Source organism: Coregonus lavaretus (assembly GCF_964263955.1).
Source record: "Coregonus lavaretus genome assembly, chromosome: 7".
Taxonomy (NCBI): domain Eukaryota; kingdom Metazoa; phylum Chordata; class Actinopteri; order Salmoniformes; family Salmonidae; genus Coregonus; species Coregonus lavaretus.
In genome coordinates, this window is record NC_139994.1 from 19,411,677 (window position 1) to 19,426,390 (window position 14,714).

The window sequence follows — 14,714 nt, forward strand, 5'->3', positions numbered from 1 at the left end:
CTAGAACTAATGTAACATTTGGAGCCTATTTTAGTAACCCTAGGATTTGGTTTGATCGATGTAACATTGACACATCATAGCCTACTGCTGTTCAATGCCCCATCACAGTGCTGAAATGATCACTGTAATTGTCCTCTGATTGTGCTCTTCATTAATGACAGCATGAGACTGATCCACAGTGTGATAGGCTAACAATCCCACATCAGAACTTACCAAAGGGCATTAAGTGCGCAAATTATAATATTGACACCAGTATACAGTGGGGGAAAAAAGTATTTAGTCAGCCACCAATTGTGCAAGTTCTCCCACTTAAAAATATGAGAGAGACCTGTAATTTTCATCATAGGTACACGTCAACTATGACAGACAAAATGAGATTTTTTTTTCCTGAAAATCACATTGTAGGATTTTTAATGAATTTATTTGCAAATTATGGTGGAAAATAAGTATTTGGTCAATAACAAAAGTTTCTCAATACTTTGTTATATACCCTTTGTTGGCAATGACACAGGTCAAATGTTTTCTGTAAGTCTTCACAAGGTTTTCACACACTGTTGCTGGTATTTTGGCCCATTCCTCCATGCAGATCTCCTCTAGAGCAGTGATGTTTTGGGGCTGTCGCAAATATTTTCTATGGGGTTGAGATCTGGAGACTGGCTAGGCCACTCCAGGACCTTGAAATGCTTCTTACGAAGCCACTCCTTTGTTGCCCGGGCGGTGTGTTTGGGATCATTGTCATGCTGAAAGACCCAGCCACGTTTCATCTTCAATGCCCTTGATGATGGAAGGAGGTTTTCACTCAAAATCTCACGATACATGGCCCCATTCATTCTTTCCTTTACACGGATCAGTCGTCCTGGTCCCTTTGCAGAAAAACAGCCCCAAAGCATGATGTTTCCACCCCCATGCTTCACAGTAGGTATGGTGTTCTTTGGATGCAACTCAGCATTCTTTGTCCTCCAAACACGACGAGTTGAGATTTTACCAAAAAGTTATATTTTGGTTTCATCTGACCATATGACATTCTCCCAATCCTCTTCTGGATCATCCAAATGCACTCTAGCAAACTTCAGATGGGCCTTGACATGTACTGGCTTAAGCAGGGGGACACGTCTCGCACTGCAGGATTTGAGTCCCTGGCGGCGTAGTGTGTTACTGATGGTAGGCTTTGTTACTTTGGTCCCAGCTCTCTGCAGGTCATTCACTAGGTCCCCCCGTGTGGTTCTGGGATTTTTGCTCACCGTTCTTGTGATCATTTTGACGCCACGGGGTGAGATCTTGCGTGGAGCCCCAGATCGAGGGAGATTATCAGTGGTCTTGTATGTCTTCCATTTCCTAATAATTGCTCCCACAGTTGATTTCTTCAAACCAAGCTGCTTACCTATTGCAGATTCAGTCTTCCCAGCCTGGTGCAGGTCTACAATTTTGTTTCTGGTGTCCTTTGACAGCTCTTTGGTCTTGGCCATAGTGGAGTTTGGAGTGTGACTGTTTGAGGTTGTGGACAGGTGTCTTTTATACTGATAACAAGTTCAAACAGGTGCCATTAATACAGGTAACGAGTGGAGGACAGAGGAGCCTCTTAAAGAAGAAGTTACAGGTCTGTGAGAGCCAGAAATCTTGCTTGTTTGTAGGTGACCAAATACTTATTTTCCACCATAATTTGCAAATAAATTCATTAAAAATCCTACAATGTGATTTTCTGGAATTTTTTCCCTCAATTTGTCTGTCATAGTTGACGTGTACCTATGATGAAAATTACAGGCCTCTCTCATCTTTTTAAGTGGGAGAACTTGCACAATTGGTGGCTGACTAAATACTTTTTTCCCCCCACTGTACCAATGGGTATCTTAGGCTTAGTATCTGTTTTACTTGTGTCAGCCTCTCGGTCCACAATGAGATCTGTTTGTCCGAGCACAGTTTCATCTCTCTATATTCTTTGACTTTGAGATCACAAAGCTTCCCTTCAACGATCACAAGCAGTCCCATCCTGATGTAGACACTGATCAATAAATGGTGTAGAATTATGCTGATTGACCAGGCTTGCCAGGACACAGTTTGGCCCTCATCCTGGTTTGTTCAGTGCATTTAGCTACCGCCGCCAGCCAAGCCACCCAGCTCAGCTCCTCTTTATCCCATGTAGGGAAAACCTCAATCAGCAGACAAAGCTGGAGCTAACCCTACGCTTGGACTCTGTCCACATTCCCCTGTTGCCTGGCTCACAATGGAAGGGAACAGGGCTGTTTCCCTCTGCTGCCCTGCCAGTGATCAATGTCTACATCACCATGCCAAACTCAACTAGTTTCATTAGCATACTGTTCACAATTACATCAGTTACACAGAGACCACTGTTATTTACTTTCAGTCCCAATTGGAGGTCTTATCATATTCCATAATTGCACCTGAGGTTACACCATTGACTTGGACAGTGTTTATCACAAGTTCATCACAATTCAAAATGATTGCCTATTTGAAATAGCCTAGGTGGGGTTGGATTTTTTATGCTTAGTGACAGTCAGTGGAACAGGGACTATGAGGAGGATTTGTAATCAAGGCACATTGGCTCAGTTGATTGTTGACCAAGGGAAGTGAAATCCATCTAATTTGTGATAGAATTAACTATGTGATTGATGAGCAGAAACAGCTCATGGAAAATAACGTTTGGTAATAGTCTGGACTGTTAAACCCCTTCATGTTCATATACACTGCTCAAAAAAATAAAGGGAACACTTAAACAACACAATGTAACTCCAAGTCAATCACACTTCTGTGAAATCAAACTGTCCACTTAGGAAGCAACACTGATTGAAAATAAATGTCACATGCTGTTGTGCAAATGGTATAGACAACAGGTGGAAATTATAGGCAATTAGCAAGACACCCCCAATAATGGACTGGTTTTGCAAGTGGTGACCACAGACCACTTCTCAGTTCCTATGCTTCCTGGCTGATGTTTTGGTCACTTTTGAATGCTGGCGGTGCTTTCACTCTAGTGGTAGCATGAGACGGAGTCTACAACCCACACAAGTGGCTCAGGTAGTGCAGCTTATGCAGGATGGCACATCAATGCGAGCTGTGGCAAGAAGGTTTGCTGTGTCTGTCAGCGTAGTGTCCAGAGCATGGAGGCGCTACCAGGAGACAGGCCAGTACATCAGGAGACGTAGAGGAGGCCGTAGGAGGGCAACAACCCAGCAGCAGGACTGCTACCTCCGCTTTTGTGCAAGGAGGAGCAGGAGGAGCACTGCCAGAGCCCTGCAAAATGACCTCCAGCAGGCCACAAATGTGCATGTGTCTGCTCAAACGGTCAGAAAACAGACTCCATGAGGGTGGTAGGAGGGCCCGACGTCCACAGGTGGGGGTTGTGCTTACAGCCCAACACCGTGCAGGACGTTTGGCATTTGCCAGAGAACACCAAGATTGGCAAATTCGCCACTGGCGCCCTGTGCTCTTCACAGATGAAAGCAGGTTCACACTGAGCACGTGACAGACGTGACAGAGTCTGGAGACGCCGTGGAGAACGTTCTGCTGCCTGCAACATCCTCCAGCATGACCGGTTTGGCGGTGGGTCAGTCATGGTGTGGGGTGGCATTTCTTTGGGGGGCCGCACAGCCCTCCATGTGCTCGCCAGAGGTAGCCTGACTGCCATTAGGTACCGAGATGAGATCCTCAGACCCCTTGTGAGACCATATGCTGGTGCGGTTGGCCCTGGGTTCCTCCTAATGCAAGACAATGCTAGACCTCATGTGGCTGGAGTGTGTCAGCAGTTCCTGCAAGAGGAAGGCATTGATGCTATGGACTGGCCTGCCCGTTCCCCAGACCTGAATCCAATTGAGCACATCTGGGACATCATGTCTCGCTCCATCCACCAACGCCACGTTGCACCACAGACTGTCCAGGTGTTGGCGGATGCTTTAGTCCAGGTCTGGGAGGAGATCCCTCAGGAGACCATCCGCCACCTCATCAGGAGCATGCCCAGGCGTTGCAGGGAGGTCATACAGGCACGTGGAGGCCACACACACTACTGAGCCTCATTTTGACTTGTTTTAAGGACATTACATCAAAGTTGGATCAGCCTGTAGTGTGGTTTTCCACTTTAATTTTGAGGGTGACCCCAAATCCAGACCTCCATGGGTTGATACATTTGATTTCCATTGATTATTTTTGTGTGATTTTTTTGTCAGCACATTCAACTGTGTAAAGAAAAAAGTATTTAATAAGATTATTTCATTCATTCAGATCTAGGATGTGTTATTTTAGTGTTTAGTGTTATTTTATTCTTTAGAGCAGTGTAGTTTCAAACAAAAGTGGGGAAAAGTCTTTATAATTGGATATGGGTAATACTTTTATTCTAGGCTGGTTAACTTTATTACACACTGGACTATATGCCAATAACAGGCTAGATATACATGTCACAGTCCCATCAAATAGCCTACTAGAAGAACATCAATCTACACACAGGACTAAAATGTTGCACTGGCTCTTTAAACCACACAGCAAATAGAGGCTTTTCAGTCGCAGGAGGCGACTGATTGTAGTCTTCGGCAAGAGAGCTGTACGTGTGATAACACAAAGGGATATCGAGAATCGCAAACATGGGCGTCAAATTATATTATACCACCGTTACTGCATCCAGAGAGGTGAGATGAAACGGAGGTTCATTGATATATTGTATTCTTGCAGGTGGATACATTTCTAACAGACCCTTTATGGACCAGTCTGAAAGACACACCCAACGCCGTGTCAACGATCCATCCCAGGATCTGATCAGCATATATACAATGCGAATTTTCCATGTTTTAGATCAAGATTGTAATTGTTTTCATATGTGGAATAATTGATAATTCAGTCCACCATACAATCGCAAGGTTTTTGAAGAATTAGTTTATTTAGAGATGAACAAAACGCACCAGGAAATGCAAACTCACCCCGAAAATGGGGACGGAAGTCATATTGTTCTGCTTTTCTGTTTTATTTCCTCTGTCTGCGTTAGGCGGAAGATCTCACGGACCTATTCGAATAATGAGGACATGTCAATTGCATATTTTTCGCATTCTGCAACTTACCTGATATAATCGATGCTTGTCTAGACAAGTGGAACTAGGTTAGCATTCTTGTCAACAATGGCTACCGTATACCTGCCTGTAACGTGATATAAACTATTTGTGCAGTCTAGAAACAAACGGACAGCGTTTCGCTTTTAGTGGAATTTCTCAAATTCATACTAATGTTGCAGCGTACTTCCCAAGAGTTTGCATTCGCTGAAGCGTGGACACAATGTATCAATTTATGCAAAACATCGCGGTGAAACATCTTCGGTCAATTACAGGGGAATTTGTTTTTCGGTGGGCTCTGAATTGCACTGCCCATTTAGCAATACATAGCGTATTAGCCATCGGGTCATATGATTCACGATATTTTTTTATCGAAGACTTTGAAAATGTTTAGCCATATGCAATTTCACCTCCTCTACTAAAAAGCAAGGAATTCAGTCATTCGGTTTGGCCCTAGCTTTCCTCTTGTTTTCTAATGGACATTTTAATCGGCTTTCAGTAGTGACAGGCTGCATGTAGTTGGCGGGTGACGTAGACGTGGTTACACATAGCCCAACAAGATAGCGTTGCACAATTAATCATCAACCACACATTAGATAAACCCTCAAGCTTTTAAAGGCAAAGTAGACTACTTAGATCTACTTAGCCCTTTTTTGTCTCTCTGTCAGGATAATCATAGAAGTGTTAATGCTACCCATCTATCTCCCTTCTTAACAGCAGACATTAACAAAGCAGATCTCTGACTGTTTGGTGCCTGGTACTACAAGTAAAGCTTGCACACTTTTCACACTATCGTACCAAACTGTGCTGGCTCTGATATGTCTTTTCACATTGACCTTTTCAGCACTATGTTAAATGTATAATCAGGCCAGTGCCGTACTGCTAGGCTCAGTAGTGTGAAAAGGGTAATGGATCCCTGACCCTGAACTGACCCTTTCCTCTCCCCCTCCAGGTGAAGTCTCAGCAGGCAGAGGTGATGAGGATACTGGAGAGTAAGAGCATCCAGTACGAGCTGATTGACATCTCAGTGGGCGGGGAGGTCAGGGACGAGATGAGAAGCAAGGCAGGGAACCCCACGGCTGTCCCGCCACAGATCTTCAATGAGGATCAGTACTGTGGGGTAAGGAAGGGAGAATAAAGATTTGTGAGATCTGACAGCGTTGTGTTTGTCTAACAGTATGAGGATAATGAGTATAGATGAGAAGGTGGTTAACTGTTTACTTAAAGATGGCATAAACATGTTATGACCACTTTATAATACCTTATACTCTGTTTGGGCTCTTTCCTCCAGAACTATGAGATGTTTTCGGACGCAGTGGAGGAGGACAAAGTGGAACAGTTTCTGAAGATGGCGTGATGAGGAAGTGTCGTGTGTCACCCCCCCCCCCCCCCCCCACACCCCCTAGGGAGGCCCGTTGACTACCCCTCTGGCGGTGCCCGCCATCTCTCTCAATGCCATGATGAATGCCAAATACAACCAACCAATCAAAAGGCACACACACCACTTCCCACCCCACCCCGCTGGACTCTTACCTAACCACTGTTAATATGATTGTGTATGTTTTATACGGCACTTATTATGCTCTCTCTGTTTCTTTCGTCACCGTTTCCCTTTGTGGTCCTTCCTGGTCAGGATCTGGGTTCAAATACTTTCAAATAATTTCAAATGCTTAAGTGGTGCTTGATTTAAGTGTTCCTGTTGCAATTGAACCAATATAAATGTCCAAAAAGGGCAAACCCCACCCACCTGGCACTCCATGCAGACAAAAGCAAATGCTTAAGTATTTGTACGATTTGGAATAGTATTTGAACCCAGGCCTGCCTGGTCTGACGTGTTCATGTCACTAATCAGTCTGTCTGGTCTGTGGGATCAATGGAGCTGCTTAATCTAGATGTGTGGTAATTAGGTCAGATAATCTGGGCTGCCACCACATGTGGTCAATGTAGGTCCACTAATCCAGAGGCTAACATTCACCAGGAATCTATCTTCATGATCGTTCCCTTGCCCAAGGGGAGAAATGCCCTGACATTACCATTTTATTCCCTATACTGACCTGGTCAAATGCAGTGCACTATGGCTGCGTTTACACAGGTAGCCCAATTCTGATCTTTAAAAAAAAACAAATTGTATTTTTAACCAATCACATCAGATCTTTCCACACAGATCATTTTCAGAGCAGACTATGAAGGGAATAGGGGGCCATTTCAGACCCAGACCAAACAAACAGAATACAGAATACTTGGTTTTCATTACTTAGACTTAACAGTGTGTCTTTTTTCCTTCCCTGGCCTTCTTGACTTCCATGTTGTTCATATCGAGAGACAAAGTCATTTTCAAAATGTACTTGGCCTACTGTAGACATCAACATGTATAGGCGAACGTAGCATGGAGAATGTAGAAGCCAACAATCACAGAACCTTAAAGAAATGTGAATTGTGGTAGAGACGGAATAAGTTAATTGGATTCTACTTTGGTCCAAAACATTTAAATGCTTAGCATGCCAATGGTGTCAAAGGTCCATTCTGGAAAGGTGAGTCTACTGTGGAGAATTACAGAATATGGTAAAAACAGACAGACAGCATTCCATAGTGTTAAACTTGGTGCCAATAAATATCTGTGAGAATGTGTTTTTCAGCTGGATACAGTCACCGTTGATGTCAATATAGTCTTACTTTACTCTCTGTTACTGCATTCCAAAGACTGCTGTATTTTTTAGAAGACCACTTACATTTGCTGGGAATTACCTGATCTTCAATCATTGGTCTTACATAGACATGAAATAAGACATATTTAGAGGACATTGTCGCAAAACTACATAACACTGTTAATGGTACTACAGCTCTACATCCTTACTGTAAGATAACTGAGTTTGAGTATTATAACCCACTGAATTTATAAGCCCCAATTACTGGTTTGGACTCATTACTGTGATAATGTCTAATTCAATCTTGATCCAGCTTGAAGATGCAGTAAAGACAACTATGCACATTAAACTCTGCCTCATATTTCCACTGTTGTGCTGACGCTTGGCTCCTGAGTGGATAAAGAAAGTGTTTCAGATTGAATTGACTCAATCTCAGCCTTAGATAAAACTCACTTACCACATGGGAAAGTAGAAAGCCTCACTTTTAGTGCGTCAAGTGTCTGCTACTCATCTTTCTTCCAGCTGGTTTCTCATCCATGGGATGTTGTGAAAAACGTATGTGCCGTTACATGTGTAGAGTCTCACATCTTTTCCCCAGTGTGTCATCCTCATTTTAAAGAATATTTCCCCCAATGTAATCCCTCTACTTGAGCATACCTATAATTACAACCCCTGGTTCCACACATAGGAACCTTGATTTCCATCTATTTCAGACGAAGTCTGGCAACGTGCCACCACATGCATAGTATATCTGGGTATGTAGGTGTGGGACCTCTATTCTGTAATGGCAGCCTTCACAATGTTTGTCATTTGATGGTGGTAGATGTGTTATTGACGTGTAGCTATTCTCTATCAACTATATGTTCAATTTTCCATGTATCTCTCTTCGAACTACTGCTTTGCTTTTGGACCAAAGCCCCTTTGGGCAAAATAAAGAAAAAAGAAAATACAGGGAATGAGATGCTGTTGTCTTCCAAGAAGATTGTGAAAAAAGGTCAAGGTTTATGGGTCAAATAAAATTGAATTATGTCTAATAGGTCTATTTGTGTTTTGCTGAATTACAAGTCTGATGTTTTAAAATGTGAATCAAGGACTCAGTTGTCACTTTAAAAAAATCAAGTTGATTCATTTGGTCTTGAGTGTGTTATGAACATATTCTTTATTGTACAATAAATAGTATTACAAATACGATTGCAAAGCTCACAAAACAGAGAGAAGGAAAAACATGATTGTAAAAAGGACACAGTACATACAATGAGGGAAAAAATTATTTGATTCCCTGCTGATTTTGTAGGTTTGCCCACTGACAAAGACATGATCAGTCTATAATTTTAATGGTAGGTTTATTTGAACAGTGAGAGACAGAATAACAACAACAAAAAATCCAGAAAAACGCATGTCAAAAATGTTATAAATTGATTTTGCATTTTAATGAGGGAAATAAGTATTTGACCCCTCTGCAAAACATGACTTAGTACTTGGTGGCCAACCCATGTTGGCAATCACAGAGGTCAGATGTTTCTTGTAGTTGGCCATCAGGTTTGCACACATCTCAGGAGGGATTTTGTTCCACTCCTCTTTGCAGATCTTCTCCATTAAGGTTTCGAGACTGATGTTTGGCAACTCGAACCTTCAGCTCCCTCCACAGATTTTCTATGGGATTAAGGTCTGGAGACTGGCTAGGCCACTCCAGGACCTTAATGTGCTTCTTCTTGAGCCACTGCTTTGTTGCCTTGGCCGTGTGTTTTGGGTCATTGTCATGCTGGAATACCCATCCACGACCCATTTTCAATGCCCTGGCTGAGGGAAGGAGGTTCTCACCCAAGATTTGACGGTACATGGCCCCGTCCATCGTCCCTTTGATGCGGTGAAGTTGTCCTGTCCCCTTAGCAGAAAAACACCCCCAAAGCATAATGTAGCAGAAAAACACCCCCAAAGCATAATGTTTCCACCTCCATGTTTGACGGTGGGGATGGTGTTCTTGGGGTCATAGGCAGCATTCCTCCTCCTCCAAACACGGCGAGTTGAGTTGATGCCAAAGAGCTCGATTTTGGTCTCATCTGACCACAACACTTTCACCCAGTTCTCCTCTGAATCATTCAGATGTTCATTGGCAAACTTCAGACGGCCCTGTATATGTGCTTTCTTGAGCAGGGGGACCTTGCGGGCGCTGCAGGATTTCAGTCCTTCATGGCGTAGTGTTACCAATTGTTTTCTTGGTGACTATGGTCCCAGCTGCCTTGAGATCATTGACAAGATCCTCCCGTGTAGTTCTGGGATGATTCCTCACCGTTCTCATGATCATTACAACTCCAAGAGGTGAGATCTTGCATGGAGCCCCAGGCCAAGGGAGATTGACAGTTATTTTGTGTTTCTTCCATTTGCGAATAATCACACCAACTGTTGTCACCTTCTCACCAAGCTGCTTGGCGATGGTCTTGTAGCCCATTCCAGCCTTGTGTAGATCTACAATCTTGTCCTTGACATCCTTGGAGAGCTCTTTGGTCTTGGCCATGGTGGAGAATTTGGAATCTGATTGATTGATTGCTTCTGTGGACAGGTGTCTTTTATACAGGTAACAAGCTGAGATTAGGAGCACTCCCTTTAAGAGTGTGCTCCTAATCTCAGCTCGTTACCTGTATAAAAGACACCTGGGAGCCAGAAATCTTTCTGATTGAGAGGGGTCAAATACTTATTTCCCTCATTAAAATGCAAATCAATTTATAACATTTTTGACATGCGTTTTTCTGGATTTGTTTGTAGTTATTCTGTCTCTCACTGTTCAAATAAACCTATCATTAAAATTATAGACTGATCATTTCTTTGTCAGTGGGCAAACGAACAAAATCAGCAGGAGATCAAATACTTTTTTCCCCTCACTGTATACACACAGTATATTCATTAGATACTATATTGATTCATTGGTATTTTTCTTCCGGCTCTCTTATATCTTTATTAAGGCAGCCTTTCCATTTGCGGTTCAGTTCATCTCATTGAGGAATGTTACAGGGCCCTGTGTCCCTTCAAATTAGTTGATTCGGCTATTTCATCCACACCCGTTGCTGACAGGTGTATAAAATCGAGCACACAGCCATGCAATCTCCATAGACAAACATTGGCAGTAGAATGGCCTTACTGAATAGCTCAGTGACTTTCAACGTGGCACCGTCACAGGATGCCACCTTCCCAACAAGACAGTTTGTTACATTTCTGCCCTGCAAGAGCTGCCCCGGTCAACTGTAAGTGCTGTTATTGTGAAGTGGAAACATCTAATGGCTCAACCGCAAAGTGGTAGGCCACACAAGCTCACAGAATGGGACCACCGAGTGCTGAAGCGTGTAGCGCGTAGAAATCGTCTGTCCTCGGTTGCAACACTCACTACTGAGTTCCAAACTGCCTCTGAAAGCAACGTCAGCACAAGAACTGTTCGTCAGGAGCTTCATGAAATGGGTTTCCATGGCCGAGCAGCCGCACACAAGCCTAAGATCACCATGCGCAGTGCCAAGCGTCGGATGGAGTGGTGTAAAGCTCGCTGCCTTTTGACTCTGGAGCAGTGGAAACGTGTTCTCTGGAGGGATGAGTCACGGAATATTGGTCTGGGGCTGTTTTTCATGGTTCGGGCTAGGCCCCTTAGTTCTAGTGAAGGGAAATCTTAATGCTACAGCATACAATGACATTCTAGACGATTTTGTGCTTCCAACTTTGTGGCAACAGTTTGGGGAAGGCCCTTTCTTGTTTCAGAATGACAATGCCCCTGTGCAAAAACCGAGGTCCATACAGAAACGGTTTGTTGAGCCCTGACCTCAACCCCTTCGAACACCTTTGGGATGAATTGGAACGCCGACTGCGAGCCAGGCTTAATTGCCCAACATCAGTGCATTACCTCACTAATGCTATTGCGGCTGAATGGAAAGCAAGTCCCCACAGCAATGTTCCAACATCTAGTGGAAAGCCTTCCCAGAAGAGTGGAGGCTGTTATAGCAGCAAAGGGGGGACCAACTCCATATTAATGCCCATGATTTTGGAATGTGATGTTCGACGAGCAGGTGTCCACTTACTTTTGGTCATGTAGTGTACATCTCACAGGGGAAAGAGCAGGAAACCACTGAATTTGCTCACATGATAAAAGTTGTTTTCTCACGTGTTGTGATCACGGGTGTGACATGAGAATAAAGGATGCAAGAACGTCATTATACTGCTGGCTGCCTGTAATTGTTCAGTGTATAGGGCCTGATATTGACACATGGTCGGGCACAGGAAGTTAAAACGCACACTCAGCGTTTCCTGTTCAGGTTGTCCTCAATGTTGATGGGAACTGAGCCGTGACATTGTATACAGCATGGCTCTGGATGGGAACTAGCTGTAAACCTTATCTGAAGCTGCACGTGTACCCATCCATCTGGTGGTGAAAAAACAACAGAAATAAGATCCAAGATTTATCCATGTTTGTGAAAGTGTTAATTTATTTACTATTTACGTATTCATCTTGCCACTTGGTAGATCAAATAAGATAAAGATGTATTATGACCAGGTATAAGTCGATAAAGAACAACTTATTTAGAAACAGAGTGAAATGTACCTCCAAGAAATGCAGCTCATACATTTCACTGCTTTGCAATTCTGTTCTGTTAGGCCTACTGCTGCTAGGTAGCTCTCTCTCTGCTCTCCCCCTCCCCTCTGTCTGTCCTTGATTGCAGGAGTGAAGTCTGGTGTGCGGGAGTCAGGGTTCCAGCTGCAGCTCATTCACCATAATCACCTCAGCCTTAAAGACCCGGTCAAACTTGCCACTCATCGTCAGATCATAGTCAAGACGACCATGTTAGTCTCGCTGCTGATTCAACCTGCTTGTTTTCGCTCTTTGTGTTTTTGGCCTGTTCTATTTACTTTTTTCCTGTGCCACAGATTATTGGAACCTGCCTCCGCTTCACTCCTGCCACCACCATCCTGCTTTCCACTACCGGATCTCCCTTTTGGACTCACCACGGACACAAGGACGTTACGGTACCACTCCTGCTCAGAACCTGGATCTGTTACCATCCCTGTAACCTGGACTTGCTCTTCCCCTATTTTTGGAAACCTGGACAATTGCACGTGTAAATAAACCTGTTAAACTTTCTCTGGCTCGGTGTAGTTGTCTGCATTTGGGTTCCTATCTAGTTAAATCATGACATGTTCACACAAGCACTGCATAGAAATGTGTATTGGTTTCAAGTAGGCCCAAGAAATTACAAAACTTTGTTGCACAACACGTCAAACTCATTCCATGGAGGGCCGAGTGTCTGTGGGTTTTCGCTCCTCCCTTGTACTTGATTGATGAATTAAGTTCACTAATTAGTAAAGAACTCCCCTCACCTGGTTGTCTAAGTCTTAATTGAAAGAAAAAAACTAAAACACGCAGACACTAGGAATGGAATGAGTTTGACACCCCTGCTGTACGAGAACAAAAACAAACAATGGAGTATAGGTCTTTAGTACAAATCTCAAGGTATTTAGATCGAATGCTCCCCCTCCAGCAGGACTCCCAGGATCCTGCGGTCTGCCTCCTGGTGGATGACAGACACATTGCAAGCAGAGGTCAGGTGCACAGGGATGAACCCATCGTGTCAATTCACAGCAGTTAAAAAACAAGGGGACATACCAGCTCCTGAACTTCCTGTGCTTTCCTCTGCAGTTGGGTACGGTACTGGGGAGTCAATAATTGCCTTAGGAAGGAAACAGTTTGATCCATAAGAACAACAGCTTGTTGTGGCCTTGTGGCAGCTTTTCAGTCTAGCTGGTTGATTTATTCTGTCATTATCCCTGACTGAACCAGCGCTTGACTTAGGCAGGAGATCACCGGAGCTGAGTACAGGCTCCTCCATTTTTCTACTGCTTGAGCTCCTGCACCTCACAGAATATTAGCTCAAAGTATTGTGGAGCTCCTGCACCTAAATATAAAAGGCACCCAAAATGAGTACTGGCACCTATTTCAGTCCACTAGACTGAACCCTTACAATGGGAGGCACTTACCCCATTTCAGATTCATTGTGGCACTCCACCTTCTTCCTGTCCTCCTCCAGCTTCTCCGCCTCACAGGCTATGCCATGAGCTCTAAAAAAGAGAGCCTATAATTGTACCATCTAAACCGCTGTGAAATATATTTTCCATAACCAAAGATATTGTATTTTCAGCTGGTGTACACAACAAAACCACAAGTAAAGAAAGTATAGGACTCAAAAACTAAACGTAAGAACAGGGCCGATGGAAATATCTTACATAGAACAGATCTACCGCTTCTTAGACTTGCTATCAATGAGAATGACAGGTCTATAAACACACATTTATATGTGAATTTGGTCGGGTCGCCCAATAACTTACATATTGTAGCTTTAAAATCAACTTTATATATAACTGTAACCTCATGTCATGTTGTATTTGTCCACCTATTGTACAACCTTGTCTATGTTGTACTATTTTGGGATATGCATCTTCCCTGAGTGCAGAGAAACATGCAGGCAAAGATGATTTTAGTTTTTTAAAATCTTTTCAAGAATATTAGGAAAAACATATAAACATAAAAAAGCCCCAAGATTGTAACACTCAATATCCCTCACACCATTTTGCTAAGTACGCAACAAACTTTACAACCACCACATTCGGCAACTCAACAAACTTTACAACCACCACATTCGGCAACTGACGAGATGATGTTGGAATGCTTTAACATGATTGTGCAGCCTCACAGTTTCTTCATGTCCAGGCTGATCGGTCCTGCTACCGACTCCGCTTCTCCCACTGCTCCTGACGCCGCTGCTCCACCTGCAGTGGAGAGGGAACAATGAGCCACATCACTGGGTCTCCCTTCTCTCAATCATCTTACCCAGGCCATTATCAACTTATGGCATACCCCATAGAAATAGTCATCTTGTGTGCAGGAAATGCTAATAGTGACTACTGACTTTAACATGAAAACATATGTCGCAACATTTATATGGGAGTTATAATTCAGTAATAAGACCCCCCCCCCCCCAATGTGTGTGAC

At 43.5% G+C, this 14,714-nt stretch overlaps 1 protein-coding gene across 1 annotated transcript; it reads left to right on the forward strand.

Annotated features, from left to right (window-relative positions):
• The first annotated feature begins 4,487 nt into the window (after window positions 1–4,487).
• Window positions 4,488–7,697, forward strand: LOC311133051 (SH3 domain-binding glutamic acid-rich-like protein 3). The gene is made up of 3 exons (XM_084166477.1): window positions 4,488–4,634; window positions 6,001–6,168; window positions 6,340–7,697. Exons 1-3 carry the CDS (start codon window positions 4,590–4,592, stop codon window positions 6,403–6,405), a joined length of 279 nt encoding a protein of 92 aa, XP_084022603.1. The 5' UTR covers window positions 4,488–4,589; the 3' UTR covers window positions 6,406–7,697.
• Window positions 7,698–14,714: the final 7,017 nt, after the last annotated feature.